The sequence below is a fragment of the Adiantum capillus-veneris genome, chromosome 30 (genome assembly GCF_014529385.1).
Source record: "Adiantum capillus-veneris isolate H3 chromosome 30, ASM1452938v2, whole genome shotgun sequence".
NCBI classification, from domain to species: Eukaryota; Viridiplantae; Streptophyta; class Polypodiopsida; order Polypodiales; family Pteridaceae; genus Adiantum; species Adiantum capillus-veneris.
The window spans coordinates 81,872,908-81,891,531 of record NC_140960.1 but is presented as its reverse complement, the minus strand read 5'-3'; the positions used below and the strand labels follow the sequence as shown (position 1 = coordinate 81,891,531).

General features: G+C 43.9%; 1 protein-coding gene across 2 annotated transcripts in view; it reads right to left on the bottom strand.

Annotated features, from left to right (window-relative positions):
* Nucleotides 1–248: 248 nt before the first annotated feature.
* MRL1 (Pentatricopeptide repeat (PPR) superfamily protein) overlaps nt 249–18,624 on the bottom strand; it is a 51,512-nt gene continuing 33,136 nt past the window's right edge. For both annotated transcript variants that reach the window (XM_086507276.1, XM_086507277.1), the window contains exons 9-18: nt 7,071–7,211; nt 6,860–6,959; nt 6,573–6,681; nt 6,391–6,482; nt 6,134–6,227; nt 2,132–2,354; nt 1,603–1,695; nt 1,442–1,490; nt 1,259–1,355; nt 249–1,143 (exon numbers count right to left, since the gene is read on the bottom strand). In XM_086507276.1, the coding sequence (XP_086363402.1) occupies nt 729–1,143; nt 1,259–1,355; nt 1,442–1,490; nt 1,603–1,695; nt 2,132–2,354; nt 6,134–6,227; nt 6,391–6,482; nt 6,573–6,681; nt 6,860–6,959; nt 7,071–7,211 (1,413 nt within the window). In that variant the 3' untranslated portion in view covers nt 249–728. The remainder of the gene's footprint in view (nt 1,144–1,258; nt 1,356–1,441; nt 1,491–1,602; nt 1,696–2,131; nt 2,355–6,133; nt 6,228–6,390; nt 6,483–6,572; nt 6,682–6,859; nt 6,960–7,070; nt 7,212–18,624) is intronic.

Sequence of the window (18,624 nt, the reverse complement as noted above, 5' to 3'; positions counted from 1 at the left end):
CACAGCATCTTTTTCCAGGCAATTTCTCCCCCGAATAACTAATTGATAACATTTCAAGCAGCACTTAATGACAGTAACCACTTATTTCATCCAATCAAGCAGTACCATAACTGGCTCCTTCTCTTAAGCACCATGTATCTTCACTACCATCTTCACTTCTGTTATTCTGCTTCATTGACCTCCCATGCAGCTATTATTTCAATACCAATGGTACTTTTCTGGATTAAAAAGTATCCTTAGCTGTTCAGTAAGACTAAAAGCAGACCGATTCTTCGAAAATCAAGAAAAAAAACAGCAGTCCATAGCTTGTGCATATCCAAGCTTTTAACTATGATAAACATGAGAACTCTGAGAGCAATGGGCCGACATTGTTTATCTGTTCTGGAATCTTAAACAATTACTGAAGCTTGAACAACCCCTCCAAGCGGAATTAAGGTACATGGGCATGGGAGTGATGGATGTATAAACAGTCAAGAACATTGCTAACAAGCCTATGTACATTCATGTAACAAGCTGACCCACATACCCCCTTTGAAGATAGGTTTTCAGTTCTAATGACGAGGAGGAGAGAACAAGCTTACTGCTGCTGGCAGGATCTAGATACAAATATTTACGTGCATTCACATGGTAAGCACCCACCTCTATCCAGAGAGGCTGTTACATACAAAGAATGATGGCCTGAATAGGCAAAATTGAGCACCACGCAATTGTGGGAATACCCTTCCTCATTAAATACTCAGAATCTCTTCCATTGCAGATGGCATTCCTAACGTCGCTTCTGGCTTTGTTGAGTCTAAAACATGCACGCCATTGGAGGCCGGATGGTGAATGGAAACACATTCTTCATTTATTGGCAAATAGGACAGATTTGATGGCGAGTGCTTAGGAGAATCCTGCGGCGATGTGGGTGGGGACCACATGGATGGTCTCATATACCGCAGCATGCGTTGTTGCTCTACAATTCTCTGGGCAAGGGAAGAGTGCCGAGGCCCTGTTGCTAAAGGTGACACTTGCAACCATTCAGGTTTTGGTTGTAACCACTCTTTGATTGCAGAGGCTGAGACTCTTAATAATCCAGAGCTCTCATGCCCATAGAAGTTCAACTTAAGCATTCTGAATAAACCGGTAACAGCTTGACTCGTCCTGTCAGAAGCATTTAGTTCAATAAAAGAGGAAGCTATCTTACGCGGCTCCATTGAAAGGGAAGTAATCCAAAAGAGCAGCATAGCCAAACCTACAAAGACCAGTGACAAATTACCTAGAAAGAAGAGGGACCTCTTCCTGTTTGGAATCAGGGATGCTCAACTCCGAACGGGTAACTCCAAGTATGACTTTTATTGAAGGTATCCTAGCACCTAGAAATGCATATATCACGGGTCAAATATGAACTGAACTGCCCAAACGCTTCACCAAAATCACATAGCTCAGACTAGAAAACAACCTGCAGCAACTCTATGTTTTAAACCCTTAAAGATTGTCAGCAAACAGACCTGCACAATTGTCATCAAACCATCAAGCAGAAATGTAATTGGCTCTCCCTTACAAACCCAGCAGTTCACAAGAAAAGGATCCACTCAAATGTTTGCCGACAATGTTCATTACCTCTGCAACAAAAACTGGCATCACTGAAGTGTCAACCACTATTGGACCGCCTGTGTAGGAGAAGTTAGGAGCAAGGCCAAGAGCTGCAGCCTCCTGAAATGCAATTAGTTAAATTTGAGCATTAAGAGGACACCTGGGCAGCTACATAATTGTAGCTTCTGGCTTGATTGAATACAGCCATTTGCTGGACTAGGCAATCTCAGAGTTATGTGAGCATTGCAAAATAAGTTAATAAACTCATGGAATTGACATTTCCAGTCATGTAGGCCTAGGTACCACTGTTCCAATCATGCATGCAAAAGCTAAGTCAGCATTGATCTTAGAAATGAGCTCCTCAAATTTTTTTTTTGAAATGAGCTCCTAACAAAAACTGCCAACAGACAAGTAATGACATGAAAGAAATTGGAATTAACAAGACATTATGTTGTATTTTCAGAAGATGATCACAATGTAAGGCAACAAACCAGAAGAAAAAAATTATCACGTGTACACAGACATTGAACTTTGCCCATAAGGAAGCAAAAAATACCTCAAATAGAGCCAAGGCACGAGGATCATAGACACCAAACCCATCAATTAGTGATGGTTGCATATCACAGCTGCTATGCTTGGCAAATGAGTAGTTGCGCAAGGCACTGTCATCAACTGTTTTTGGCAAGCGTAGACACCCCAACAGTTGTGAGAACATCTTCATCGTTGGAGCTACACCTGATGTAACTGCCCTTCGATAAACAGACAAGGCCCATGATGTGCTGCAGAACATCACACTTCTAATGTAAATTCACAACACCAAATTCATGATATAAAACTCTCTCTCTCTCTCTCTCTCTCTCTCTCTCTCTCTCTCTCTCTATCCCATAGTATATATCTTTGTTTTGTACTATTGTTAGTTTGTTACTCTGACTTTGTATCAGATCCACCACCTTGTAACTTTCTGGTCTCATAGGTCACTATAGCCTTTTGAAGACGTTAATATAACATTTCATTTCATTTCATTTCTCTCTCTCTCTCTCTCTCTCTCTCTCTCTCTCTCTCTCTCTCTCTCAGCACGCAACAGCAGCAGCGCACGCAGGTCTCATGGCACCAGGGCAGCAGAACGTGGGCTCTTAGGGCACTCCTCGCCCCATCTCTATGCTGCTGTGCTGTCCTAGCCCACGCGCCACTGCTGTGCTGCTAGAAGCCTTGCGTGGCGCCCCTGCTGTGCTGCCCCAGCCCACACAAGTGCCACTGCTTTGCTGGTCCAGCCCTAGCATGCCACTGTCGTCCTGCTATAAATTTCGCTAGCCAAGCTGAGGGTGCCAAGTTGTTTATCAGTTCATCTGCGTGCCTGTTGCCGCTGCATAGGCAGCCACTAGTTGTACTAGTTGTTCTTGCCAATTTTTCCTGCCATGGAAACCATCTCCCCTGCTCCACCTTCACAAGACACGGAAGCCATGAATGTTTCACCTACTTGCAAGCCGCAAGCAAAGGCCACCTTCATCTTCACGAACAAGCAATGGAAAGGGAAATGAAGGGAATGGAAAACAGAGATGGAAGGATGGTGGAAGGAGAAGGCCAACTTGCTTCAGATGGTCTTCGACGAAGGCGCACAATGGAAGAAGGAGAAAGAGAACCTAAACGCAGAGATACAAGCACTTAAGGTGGAATCACAGACACTCAAAGAAGAAGTCTCAGCACTCAAACGGGAGCTTGTTGTCAAAGCAATCAGTGGACTAGAGGAAGGTGAATTTCAGCCCTCTGTGACTTTTTCAGCACATCAGCAGCCTAGCCTTTTGATCATTGAATCAGCAACCTAGCATTTTTCCCTGGCAACTGGCAGCCTTTAAAAATGGTCTGAACCTGTTAACAACTTAATAAAAGTTGTAAGCTGAAAATTATGCTTACAAAAACACAACCTAGGCGTCCCTAGATGCAGTCTCATGCACGGATGCAATGCATCCAGGCGTCATTGGATGCAGTCTCATGCACGGATGCAATGCCAACATAGACTCTTTTAAGGGGAAAGCAGACCCAAAAAGTTACTTGCTTTTCAGAGAGCAATTGCTAATCCTCAAAGCTACTCAAAACCCATCTTCATTCAAGTGCTTGCAAGCGTAACTCATCCTCAATTCGGATTTCCTACCCAGGTTGTGGAGTATCCTCTAACTAAAGCTCCCATCACCCATCATGTGACACATCCGGAAATATCCACTACTCGGTCTCTCATTCACCAAGCTTGCTCCATAGCGATGCTCTATGTCACCCACAAATGACACAACAAAGATGTTCGTCCTAATGGCTTACTCAATCTCGTAGATCTATAGTTATTAACTTAATGGCTCTAACGTGCAAAAATGTAAATAGTTCTAATTTCATCAAGTTGAAATTACTCGGAACAAAATGGAAATAGCCAATTTAGCAAAAATACCTCCCAACAATGAGCAATTACACTAGAATTTCGCACCACAAAACACATCAAAAGAACCTCCCAAAACCCTCAACACGAAAACATGTGATCCCTTGGGAACTTTACTAGCAAACGCCCACCCAAGAGATGACCATGGAAGCACAAAAGCACCTGCCTTGGCATGGATTTCCAGCACACACCAACCAATGCCCTTGAAGACGAGTTTCATCTTCCACAATTCAACACCAGAAACCTAAAATTTCAAATTGTACATACCCCTCAGAACTTGTAGGCTTCCACAACTTTCTTCAAATAAAATTGCCTGTAGGCTGCCATATCATGCAGGAGCAGAGAATAGACCGTAACTATAAAACCACAAGTCCAAAAGGAATGCTTTAAAGTTTGAAAATTCCTTTAAAATCTCTCCAACAAAAGTGTTGAACATGACAAAATCCCACATCGCACACAACTATGTGAAACATTGGCACAACCAGAAGGCTCTCCTAGCATGATTACACATACAAAAGGCTAATTGAGGGAAAAAGCTGGCATCAAAGAGCACGAGGGAGGCACCACAACCCAAAACCTGCAAAATTTTGATAGTAAGCAGCCCCGCTACTTGATTATCACTCAATTCTCACTTATATACACACATCGTCATGCTCAGATGTAAAAATTTACAAAAAGCCGCATGTCCAAACTGCGCGCAACAATGTGCACACAAAAAACTAGACCATAACTACCATCCGGAAACACCCTCTAGCTGGGTAACGTCTACCTACAAGCCTGTGCATACCATACTACCCAGCCTCAGCTGCTTGGGGTGAGCTTGCTCTGCCTAGCCTCATGGGCTCTCCACTAACACTCTTTAGTGATAGTAGTCCCTCGCGAATAAGGCTTGACCTCCTTTGATAGGTGGTCATGCCACATTGGCCATGTTTATACTAACCTTCCACCAAACACTGGTCACCCATCCGCTGGTGTCCTTGACTAGGTGGCCTCTCTGATGATGTGGTTATAACATACTTCCCCACTTTAAAATCATTGATGTCCTCATCAATGAAGTGGACAAACTGAGATTTCAAAGCTCTAACAGACTCTAATTTCATATTTACCCTTCCACTTGATCAAATACTCGCCAAGGCACCATGCCGAATATGGCAGGTGCGTTGATCCAAACCTATCTCAAGCTCAAGATGAACAAACTCACTTCGGACATCTTCCCAAACATCTCCTTGATAGGCACACCAAACTCTTTTCCTTTAGGGTGGCTGACATGAAATACTGGATGCATAGCAACATGGGAAGGAAAAGTTAATCGATAGACATCTAAGATTATATTTTATGTGATGAAGAAACGACCACAAAGCCTTACCGAAAGGTTATAATGCTTTCCAATTCAAATAGTCGTCAAGCTTTTAGTATCCTTAGATAAACACACTATCCAACATCTAGAGTCTTTGGAGACCTCTTTTGATTAGCATAGGGCTCCTCCCTATCTCTAGTACATGTGGTCTTTGTTCCAGAGGCATCCCTAGAAGAGTTGGACCGAGACCACAACTCTAGAGTTGGTAATTTGGAATGCCTTAAGCTTTTGGAAACCCAAAGACCCTCCCAGCTCCTTAGAGACCCTGGTTCTAGACTCCTTCACATCCAGCATATAAGAAGACTCCCAGGAAATTCATCCAGCTTTGTCACCAGCAAAGATCACTCCATGAAAGACTATCTGTCATGAACCATAGAGAGTGAGCCCTATGGATGCACCCATTTTGCCCAGATTGTATCACCGGTTGGGCGAATCATTTTAACTAGTGGTCATAAATGGATACAGTTATGTTGTTTAACACCTCTCATCTAATTCATCAGCTATTACCCATCAGAAAAATTTCCTTTTCATAACAATTTTCATGTGAGCTTTGTTCATGTGCATTAGTCGCAGATATTGAGGCCACAATTGTCTGACACATCTGTAGGAACCAAGCCCACACTTTACGGGCTGCTCATGCCAAAAACAAAATGGAGGCCTACATATTTTAGCATGAAGCAGAAACCAGAAGGTAATCTACGGGCCAAAAGTTTAAAATTAACCACTGTGTCAACCAAAGTTCAGGAATAGAAAAATGTTTCTGGTGTTTTTCTCAGTACCATCTTCCACAAAAAGAGACGCTTTCCACAGTGCCGACACTTGTTGTGGGAGTGGGGCCCCGAGTAAGGGTCCAAACCTGTCGCAAACATAGGCCTGCATTGACACCACGATCACTAAGCTGAGAAAAGAGGCAAACAAGAAGAAAAAGTTTTCGCTCAAAGAGCAAAGTTGCCAAAAATAATCAGTCATAGCTTGAACTTGTCACTGACGGCACAAAAAAACAAGACGAGCAAAAAAATCTGCATTAACAACATACCGATTATGCTTTCACATATTTCAACAGACGGAATAATTCCCTTTGAGGTTGCACACTTGTGTAGATCAAAGGCAAAATCGATATCACTTAGCCTGGAAGATGATGCAATCAAATTACAATAAGCATAAAAGCACAAGTAAATATTCTTCAGAGAAGGAATGCCAGGTCTCTGTGAGACTTACTGTTTACATGCTTTAAACAGAACCGTATATGTTATTTGATTCAAAGTGTACCCAGTTTGTCTCATATCCTGTACAACTCTCTTGGCCTCCTCTAGCTGCTCACTACCACCTAAAACAATTCATTTGAAAAATGTTGCGTTAAAACCTACAAAATACATAAAATAACATCCATGGGCCCCAAATTCACCAATCTAAAGCTTCCCACACTGCAATTCACAAGGAAACCTCAAGCAAAAATGACCACCTGTAGCCCTACGTCCCAACAACCTGCAGTTAAGATAACTTACAAAGAGCCGTAAGAAGAGCATTCATTGTATCAATAGTAGGAGACAAACAAGCATTCTGCATGTCCCTGTACACTTGAAGAGCCATTTTCCAATCACCTGTCTGAACATGGAAAACACCATTAGCAAGACAAAACTATGCCTTGAAGAGTCAGTATTTTCAGATGGTAGAGACCAAGCAGTCGATGTATATTATCAGAAGCTTCAAACTCACATTGGAGCAAGCACCCATAAGTGAACTGTAGACAACCTTTCCCGCCCTAAGTTTGAACTCCTTCATCTCATTCAAAAACATAAAGCAGGAGTCAAGCTTTCCAGCATGTCCAGCGACATCTATCAAAGCACTGAAGAATACCTGTGCATAGAAACGCTCGATAAAGATTACTATGGTTGAAACTTGCACCAGCGTAGTATATACACTCCTCCCTAGCTAATTTAACAATTGTTCGCCTTCCCACTCAAACTTTCTGCAAACATTCACACTCCCTCCCCCAAAATGAAGCAAAACTGCCCCCACAAAACAATTTAAGAGAACTGCAAAACCCTGTTGAAGTTTCTCATCAATTACTTACCTACCTTCCTCATCAATGTAGCTGCCCCAACTTAATCTTTGTTGCTGCAGGGGCCATTTACGAGTACTCAGCTCGCTGCCAGACACACCCACCACTCATTATCGAGACATACAAGAACTCAAGCAGTGGTGATCTCTGCTGGCACACTAAAGCAGCAGTCCAGGGAGACTCAATATAGGTACTGATGAAATCTACAAGCTGGGGTAGCAGGTGTAGATAATCCCATGGCAGGCTAGGGAAACAGACAAAAACCAGGAAGCCTACCTCCTCGGTTGTAGCCTGTTATGTCAACAAAACAGGGCACTATCATCGCGAATGTGCCAAAGGGCTCATCTGCAGCACCGTGGCTATCATGCCTTGACTCTCAAAATCAAGCTGGTACCAGCTAGCTACGGCACACAATCTGCACACCGATAATGTTGCCCACCTATGCGAGGAGGCCAGCTTGCACCAAGTCTTGAACTTCCCCTCTGCTAAGGTGCACACCAACAATCTTGCAGACGCCTTGAGGTCACTTAGAGGCGATTAACCTCAGCTACTACACCTGTTTTCTCCTCCAGAGAAAGAGAGAGTCGAATGGTGGTGGACTCGACATGGCCGAGTGTGGGTGCTTCATTAAAGTCTCTTTATAGTGGCGAGGCGAAGTCTTTCATCCATGTCTGTAGCTCTTGCAAAACGATGGAGGGCGCTCGAATGGAGGAGTGCAAGTGAGTGCATAAAGTGCAAGAAGGGCAGCATGTGTGAGCAAAGGCGTGAAGAAGAGAAAGTGTGTGTGCACATGGGAGGAAGCGGTGAAGGATGTGACTGTGCAGTGTGTGCGCACAAAACCTGCTAAGCAAAGGGGGCGGGTGACGAGGGGCCAAAGAGGACCGAGGAGGCGAGGCTGCGATGTGAATTGCACCCAATCGCGAAGGGCGACGGGGGTGGGGGGGCGGTGTTGTCACGTGCACATGGCTCTATGTGCCATGTGAACATTGACTTTGGAGCCAAGGTTATCGAGTCTAAGGGATTAAGTATTGGTAATTTTGTGAGCATGTTCACAGGACCTCCATGTCAAACAATTCCAGTAGAGAGGTTTTTTCCTCTTGGAACCCTTTTTCATAAATGTTTTGTGCACGTGTTTGATGGGTGTTTTTACGCCTTGGTGGGCATCTGGCAACACCAGAATGTAGCCTAGGGTGAATGGAACACCGTGGTCTAATTCGAAAGTCAAATGAATCACTAGGCTGGGAGATACACACCTCACAGTACTGTAAAACTATGCGTTCGCACATGTACACATTTGTGCAATTTGAAGGAGAAGGCATGCACTTTCAGGTTTGGAGCCACACACTTTGAGAACAAGGCTAGTGCACTTATCTCAAGGGCTGCTTTTCCTCACAATTAGTGCACCTAGTGACCTACGAAACTCAAGGTCTGGCTCTCTCACACAAGTTTGATGGTGACTTGCAGTGCTCTAGATCCAAAACCCCTTTAAAGGAAGCCCTCTGTCTCACATTCAATTCAGATCTGCCAGCACTCAAGAGTTCAGCCCTTTCTCAGTGCTTTTGCTGGAGGTCGACCTCTCCCTCTCTCCTCGTGTTTTTTGTCATCGGAAAGACGACGATAGCACAAAATCGCTCCCAATGCAAGCCCTCCCACCATAGCCCGCGGAAGAAAGTCCTTTCCATTCTAAGAAAGTTGAGTATGCCAGCCTCAAAACAATACCTCTTTCCACCAAGCAGCACATTTTCTTGACTCGTCAGCCATAAGAGGGTGGTAGACATAATTTGCAAAAGCATCAGTAATGGGCTTTTTGCCTTTGACTTCCCAATCTTGCCAAGGTTGATCAACGAGTAAGGTAGGGAGCACATGAAAAGAAGAAACGCAACCACGAAGCCACAACTGAATACCTTGATATCCATGAGGGACATGATATCGAAATTGCACTCTACAAAAAGAGAGAAGTTGGCTGCATTGTGACAACATAATATCAGAGAGGTAAACAATCCCAAGCCTTGCCATACGTTTGAACTATTGGCAAATGTGCTCTTTGCCAAGCCAAGTAATAATTCTAGAGGTGCTAGGCCAAATAATAATTCTAGAGGCGGTAAGCACCTCAAATTGTAGACACTTTTCTGCCTCTCTACAAGATGATGGATTCCAGTAAGCAAGCTTCAATACCTCTGGCCATGAATGCACCACGCACATGAGAAAAGACTACTACTTTAACTTGAATCGCTGATTTGCATTTACAATAAGCCACCATGGTGCCTCCATCAGAGTCCTACCATGTGGGAAACATGTTTAACATACGATATACTCAAACAACAGAAACCCATGGTTGCATGCAATCAACACACATATCCTGAAGAAGGCTCCAATGCCTGGCTATCATATGTGTCCATACATCCGAAATTGTCGCCCAACCCGTTCTTTGAAGGGTGGATAAGTGCTCTCATGAGACCCAAGCCATCCCTAGCTTAAATTTTCTTCCAAAGCGTGAAACGAATCTGTTGAGTGATTCTCAAAATTGCTTAAGAATTCCAAGGCAGCAAAGCCATGAGATACGAAAGCATAGGGAGTATGATTACTTGAGCTACTTTAGGCATACATGAAAAGATCATACCTATGATTTCCAACAAACAAACTTATCCATGATCTTGCAAGAGGTCCAAGATAGCAACTAGTTGACAATAACATCCACACCCACTAGATAGGCAAAGTGCCTAAACACAGTATGTTTGTGCACCACATGTCCCTGCCACGCCAAGGCCTACAAATTCTCCTATGTGCAGCTAATAAGGGCAAGCTTGCACATGTTTATGTAGAGACCGAAGCAAGTGCATAAAGAGACCATGCTTGCATGGATTTGTCCAAATTTTCTTTGTCCGCCTTGAAAAACATAAAAGAATCACCAACCAACGCTTGGCCTTCAAGTTGTTGTTCGGAAGGTAAGGAGAGTCCCACAATCTCTTTATTCATTGCCAAATGATAGAGAAGAGTTAACATGGGGTGCATATAGTGATGGCAATTGGTCTCTATGATTTCCCGGATGATTAGGGCCAAGGCCTCTATACCACATGATATAATTCATGCAGAGCTTGCTGCTCTAGCTGGTCATAGAGGCACTGACCAGATCCATCTCTTTTGTACACAATATTTGGGATCTCCCCAAAGATAGATATGCTCGCCTAGCTTTGGATTCTTCTCTCAATAGCATGCCTCAAAAAGGGGCACACCTTGTTGGTATGCACAGATGACATTCTGGTTTCAGCTACATGGATTTAGTATGGACAGACTACCCCCCTTCTAGTACTCGCTGGATGCACCCTCCTTGTCCCTCACACAGACCGAGATTACTCGCCTCATCAGACAGGATTTGATTCAACTAGACACTAGGATGACATGGATGGAGCCGACACGAGAGCTTGGCACGAAGATGGCTTTCTACAGAGAGCATCTTCTCTAGCACACAGAGGATGAATATGATCAAACATGCCTATAAGGACACTCACTTATCCCATGGGATAAGATGTGCTATTGGTCAGATGCACACATCATCGCACCAACTATAGATTGAGACTGGCAGATTTAGGAGAGTACCAACAGAGGCCAGGATGTGCGAGTTGAGAGCCAGAGATAGACTTACATCACATATGTCATTGTCCAGAGTACTATGAGATACGAGGCCACTTTCATTGTCTATTCAAAGAGGGCTTTGGACCACTTCCTAAAGTCATGAGATATCACGATCACAGATGCCTCAGGTTGTTTTTGCTAGAGCTGCACAAACACAAGGAGAGAGATTAGACAGTGGGAGACATTCACAGAGGGAAATCACTGACTTCTTCAGAGCATAGACTCAATAGTCAAATGAGCAAGCTTCACAGAAGACTTCAAAGTCATTGAGCCATTGAGCTTCACAAAAGACTGATAGAGCCATTGAGCTTGGAAGAGCTAGACACCCACGTCTACGAGGGCCACCACGACATAAACGGAGGCTCCATCAGAGAATCACGACTATTCTAGCACGGCATGCGAGATGTCCACTGCGACTATTTACCAGCACCGACATTGACAATACTCTTCAGTGACCGATGCAATACATCTTTTGTCTTGACAACGCTCGATGTCCGACATGCTCGGACATTCATTATGCCATGTGTGGGGCTTGCCTGATACTTGGAGCCTATCTACGATTGTACCTATCTTCAAATCAGCACACCCTATGGAGCCTCGAAATTATCGCACTATCATGATTGGACACACATTGGCACGGTTGTACGCATCCATTCTTGAGCAGCAGCTGAGTAGATGGGTAGAGAGGGAGGGAATGCGTGCAGCTGGGCAGGCAAGGTTCAAGAGAGGTTTTTCTACTCTTGACCATATCTTGACACTCAGGGCCATCATCGAGGAGGCCAAATCCCATGGGAGACAGATCTATTGTAGCTTTGTGGACTTCCGCAAGGCATTTGACACAATACCCAGAGCTAGATTGATGCACATATTACAGGAGATGGGAGTACCCACAGAGCTCATTTGGGGGATCATGGCATTGTATAGATCAGTAGTAGGGTACATACACACCTCAGAGGGTCTATCTACACCGGTTCATTCCACTATTGGAGTGAAGCACGGCTGCCCGCTCTCTCCTACTCTATTTGGTATGTATGTGGATGAGGTTTCTGACTACATTGAGAGAGATGGTGATAGAGGTGCACCGCTGGTAGGGACATGGATTCCACTATTGTTATATGCTGATGATATTGTACTGATCTCTGACTCTCCGAAGGGGATGCAACGTCACTTGGATGCTTTGCATAGGTTTGCCCATGAAAGTGGCTTGTCTGTCAACCTTGGTAAAACCAAGGTCAAGGTGTCACAAACGGGAGCGCATAACAATATAAAATACATTCGGATAAATAGGATTTATCACTTATTACTGAAGCCAGAGGATAGAGAGAAATAGATAGAGAGAGAGAGAGAGTGAGAAGATCGACACAGTACTGGGGACCAAAAGATGGGCTGGTCCCCCCCCTTAAAGAGAATCCTTTATTAGGGAGAATCTTTTTACAAGCACAAAAACCGGAGAAAACCCCTCCGTTCTAATTCTCTGACTCGATGGTCGTTCCTTCCCGTAAGGAAATCCGAGAGACGAGCTCTCAATCCTTTTTCCGTCTGTACTCAGAGTAGAGACTCCGCAAACAATTTCCAAATTCCGTTCCCGGAATTCCCAAGCGTAGGCGGAAGCCTTCTTGCTTCTCCTTCGCGATGAAGTACCTGCAAACACACCACAACAATTCGTATGGCGAATCCACAATAGATACCTGCGCTCTTGCGCGGGAAAAGCGACTTCCGTGCTTCGTAGTCTCGCGATCTCTCGCGTCTTCTGACGACAGAGTCTTCTCTTGCTGGCGCTGGCAACTCCTTTTCAGTGAGGGCATGTGGTGCTTTTATAGCTCCTTGACCACGGCACGAATAGCTGCTCGCATAGAGATCGCGGCCGTTTTTTTTTTTTCAATTTTTTTTTTTCGTTTTTTTTTTTTTTTTTCCTGTTCTACCCGAAATAGGGAGAGAGAATTCGCTGGCTGGTTTTGTTGCTTTATTTTCTAAGTGGCTGCCCACTTATTAAGTGGACGGCCGGCATATTTTAAAATTAGTATGAACTTGCCCAAAAACTCAATAAAACCTTATAAGTTTAAAACAATGCTTTTCACAACACTTCCCAGCCGTCCCTGGATGCAACCACGTGCACGAATGCAATGCAAACATAGATTCCTCGCGGGACAGCGTCTGCTCTTCCAGGAAAACTCTTTAAAATATTCCGCTTTTTAAGAAAGCTCCTCAGAACCCATCTTTATTCTTGTGCTTGCGTCTTTACGCGTATTCCTCTTTTCCAGTTCGGATTTCCTCTCAACTATGGATATCCCCTTTCTGATGCACCTGTCACCCACCTTGTGACGCATCAGGAATACCCATCACCTAGTCCTTTCCTACCGAACTTACGGTACAATCCCCTTCACAATGCTCTATGTCACCCATCCTATGACGCATCAGAGATGTCCGTTCCCGGATGGTCGAATACTTCTTCCCGACGCTCCCTGTCACCCATCCGAGCATCAGAAGTACCCGTTCTTGGTGGCCTTACAGATATTCCCGTTCACAATGCTCCCGTCATTACTTTGAATGACGCACTAGGAATACTCTGTACTCGGATGTCTCCAGTGAGAAAAACCCTCTCACTTAAAATTCCAATAATTCATTTAGAATTATTTTTCCTGGTGTTCCAAGCGAGAAAACCCTCTCACTTTTAAATAAAATAATTCAATTAGAATTATTTTTATGTCAGATAAAGCTAATTTAGCAACATCCCTCTCACTTATAAACAGTTGTCCTCAACTGTAGAGGTCCAACTGAACTGCCGGGGAGAAACCGGAAAAAAATCCAAATCTTGCTCAATGGTGAGTTAAGCTGGTCCTTTCTCAGTAGAGAACTTATAAGTAAATTAAAGAAAAAAAAATCATAATTCAATACTTACCTTACCGGTTCATGTCCTTCCTCTAGTATCTCGAGGATATCCTTCACCATTCATCAAACTTACGAGCCATGTAAGAACTCGTCATTCGCGTCTTTCCGAGAATCTGTTAACTCAATTTCACCTTCTCAATCCCGAGAAAAATAATCCTCCTAAAAATCAATTTAGGTCTATATCCTTGCGCATAACCTTGCGCTAGTAGTCCTGAAGATATTAAACTTCTTCTGTCCTCCCGCATAGGGCATGTCGAGAGCATTAAGCTCATGTGGATCTTCTTGTGGCAGACAAAAGTGTGTCACCTTACCAAAGTAAGTTCTTATTCCGGGCCTTTGCTTTGGGTAGGCCAATTGTTCTGATCCAAAGTTTCCTTATCCGTGTTACCATATACATGTGGTAGTGATGCGTGTGAAAACACTAGGACCGCCGCAGCATTTTTTCCCTCTTTAGGAGGTTTTTCCCCCCGTGCATTGTATATACGCCCATCACTCTAGGTCTATCTATCTTTCCATTGCACACTAAGAAACACACTCTCTATTGTGTGCCTTGAGCTTCCTTTGTCTTCTCCAAGCTGTGTGTGTTTCTCTGCAACCCTAATTCCAACAATTGGTATCAGAGCAGGTCACGTCCTCCCGGGCTTAGTCGCCAGCTGCTCCAGCACACGCCTGCTCACTTTCTCGGATTTCAGTGAGCTTTGGCGAGCGTTCGCAGGTCGACAAAAATTTTGGGTAAGCTCAAAGAGCTTGGTCTGCTCAGAATTTTGATTTGGGCTCATTTCGGCCTCCGTTTCCACTACAGGCAGTATTGCACAAGCTATTTCATCATTTTGTGCAGAATTTCTGTCAGTGCCGTTGTCTGCATAACAGGTGCCTTATAGTCTTCTACGGTTTGTGCTATATAGCACAGGTTGTTCCCGCTCTGTTTCTCCTATTTTCAGGCAGTTTTCACATCAGGTGCAGCATTTACCATGGCTGACAACAACAACACAGATGTGTTCAAGATGTTTGCTGCTGAGGACAGGCTGGATAGAGACAACTACCCTATGTGGGCTTATATGATGCAACATGTTCTTGTGTCAAAGGGTGTCTGGAACATTGTGCAGGGCATTGATGTACGTCCTGGTTCTGAGGATGTAGGCGATGTTGAGGATGTTGCAGGTCTTGCTGCAAGGATTGCAGTTGTTAGAGTTGTTTTGCCTACGGCAGAACAAGCTCGTTGGGATGTTCAGGATGCGCAGGCTCATGCATTGATTGCGTTTTCTGTGAAGCGCACCATTGTTCCTCACATCCGTTCAGCAAAATCTGCAAAACAAGCTTGGGATATTCTAGCAGGTCTTTATGCAAGCCGCAATGAGGCTAAAATTGCTTTGCTGCGTAAAGAGCTGGAGTCCAAGATTATGCATGAGGACTTGCTAGTGTCAAGGATATCAATGAGCAGCTTATTTCTGCAGGTGAAGTCATTTCAGACAGTTCCCTTGTGCAGATTGTTCTTGATGCCTTACCAGATTCCTACCAGACTTTTGCTAGTACTTGGAGACTCATGACCCAAGGAAATCCTGAAGTTGTCAAGTTTGATGCATTATGCACATTGCTGTTGCAAGAGTCGCTTTCTAGAAAAAACAGGACTAGGCAGCGTGTAGTTGAACAGGCTTTTATTGCTTCTCAAAGAAAGGGTGGTAACAGTAATGCAGCCACTTCTTATGGTTCTGCTGCGAGTGGCAAAAATTCTGTTCCTAATGCTTCTACTGGCAGTACTTCGTCTGGCAATTCTGGTGATAAGGGCAAAAAGAAGATGCGTTGCCATTATTGTAAATCCAATGATCACTTGATCAAGTCGTGTCCTAAGTTGAAGGCCAAAGAGGCTAAGAAGAAAGAGGGTGGTTCCACTGCAAATGCTGGCTCCACTACAAATGCAGCCATTGTTGAGTCTTTTGTGAAAGGAGACTGTGTTGCTGATGTTGATGCAGAATGGGCTTTTAGCGCAGAGTGCACTTACAATCCTAATGTCCATGATGCATGCTTGTCAGTTGCTGCAGATTCACATATGTGGTATTTCAACAGTGGTGCTACAAAGCACATTACCTCACATCGTGAATTGTTCACCTCTCTCGAGTCTGTCCCTCATGGGAATTCAGTCACTTGTGCCAACAACGCCTCCTATCCAGTTCAGGGAGTTGGAAAGATTGTGCTCACTGCTGCTAATGGCAGTTCCTTGACACTTGTTGATGAACTTTATGTACCTGGGATCAAGAAGAATCTCTTGTCTGTATCCGCACTTGCTAGACTTGGACTTGTAGTCAAATTTGTGGATGACAGATGTACAGTTCATGATCTCAGTTTTGGTGATGAAATTGTTGCATCTGGGCTTTTGTGCCGTGGGCTGTATAAGCTCACTTTGTATGACAAGTGTGGACAAAATTTTGCAAATGCTGTTGCAGATTCAAGGGCTATTTCAGATGCAAAACTTTGGCATGCACGTTTTGGTCATCTGAATTTTGCCAGTTTGCTGCGTTTGCAGAAATCTCATATGGTTGCTTCTTTGCCGCCTCTTGAAGCACCTATCAAACATGTTTGTGAAGGTTGTATTTTGGGTAAGATGTAGCGTTCTAAATTTCCAAAGGATGGTTCAGTTCGGGCCACATGCAGGTTGCAGCTTGTGCATAGTGATGTTTGTGGGCCCATGCAAACTCCGTCCTTGGGCAATTACCTGTACTTCGTGACTTTCATTGATGATTACTCCAGGCATGCATGGGTATTTCCGCTTAAAGGGAAGTCCGAAGTTTTTATGTGCTTCAAACAATTTTTGGCTATGGCTGAAAATGTCTCGAAATGTACTGTGGGCACCCTCCGTTCCGATCGAGGGGGGGTGTATATGTCTCATGAATTTAATGCATTTCTGGCTAGTCGTGGGATAAAACACCAATGTACAGTGCCTTATACACCTCAGCAAAATGGTGCTGCTGAGAGGAAAAGCAGGTCACTGACGGAAATGGCACGATGTACGGTCAAAAGTCAAGCTTTGCCTCATTCTTTCTGGCTTGAGGCCATCATGTGTGCCACTTATGTACTTAACAGGTGTCCTACGAAAGCTTTGCAGTCTATTACTCCATATGAAGCATGGCATGATAGAAAGCCTTCTATTGAGCACATGCGTGTTTTTGGCTGTTTGGCATATGCTTTGGTGCCACAAGTGCAGCACAGAAAATTGGATGATAAGGCTGTCAAATGTATTTTTGTTGGTTATAGTGCTGAAAGCAAAGGTTACAGCTTGTATATTCCGCAAACAAAACGTATTCTGGTTTCTCGGGATGTAGTGTTTGTGGAAGATTCTGTTCAGCCCTTGCTGTCATGTACTAGAGACAGTAATGTAAGCTCACAGGACATTTATGACACTTTGTTGCCTCTTTTCAGTGGTGGAAATACGAATGTAAGTTCCAATGAGGCAAATGTACAGCCTACGGGGGTTTTTGAAAATGTTTTAGATGAGCCTATTACTAATGCAGATGTACATGATGTACTTGATGAGGAAAGGGCTGAAAATGAGCAGGCTAGAGGTAAGCCAAAATGGCTGGTGCACACTTTGCGTGACAATAAATTGGATGCACCTTTGTCTAGTCGTACTCGTTCAGGCTCTCGCCATGCGTGTTATGCATCAGATTGTTATGCTTTGGTTGTGTCTTGCTTACATGATGTTGAGGAGCCTCTATCTTTTGATGAAGCACAAAATTCAAAAAATTGGATGGCTGCCATGCAATCAGAATATGATGCACTTATAGAAAATGACACATGGACTTTATGTGATTTGCCTCATGGCAAAAAGGCCATTGGTACAAAGTGGGTTTACAAGTTGAAACGCAAGCCGGATGGTGAGATCGATTGCCATAAGGCTCGACTTGTTGCAAAGGGTTATGAGCAGCAAAAAGGCATAGATTATGAAGAGACTTTTGCTCGCACTTGTCGTATGACTACTGTGCATTTTCTATGTGCATTGGCATCTCATTTTGGTTGGGATGTACATCAGTCAGACATTGTTACTGCTTTCTTGAATGGTGACATATTTGAGGAAGTTTATGTAACGCAGCCTCGCGGTTTTGTCATAAAAGGACAAGAGGACAAAGTGTGCAGATGTAAGAAGGCTTTGTATGGGTTGAAGCAATCTCCTTGTGCTTGGTATGAGAAAGCTGACACTCATTTGGTTAAACGAGGCTTTCGTAACAGTCCAACAGAAAGCACATTGTATGTAAAGCGTGAGGGTGATGTACTTCTCATTGTGGTTCTTTATGTCGATGATTTGTTGATCACTGGACCAAATGAGAGACATATTGCTGAATTGAAGGCTGATTTGAATGCTACTTTCAAGATGAAAGATTTCGGGCTGTTGCATCATTACTCGGGTATACAGTTTAAGCAGTGTGATGGTGGTATTGCCTTATGTCAGAAAAGTTACATAGAGACATTGCCATGTAAGTTTGGACTTGAGGATTGCAAACCTATTGCCACTCCCATGGAAACAGGTTTGAAGTTGAGTCTACTTGATGCTGGTGATCCAGCTGATGTCACTCTTTACCAAACTGCTGTTGGCTGCCTCATTTATGTATGCAACACGAGGCCGGATATTCCATTTGCAGTCTCACACGTCAGCAGATTTATACATAGCCCAGGGTCTAAGCATTGGCAGGCTGT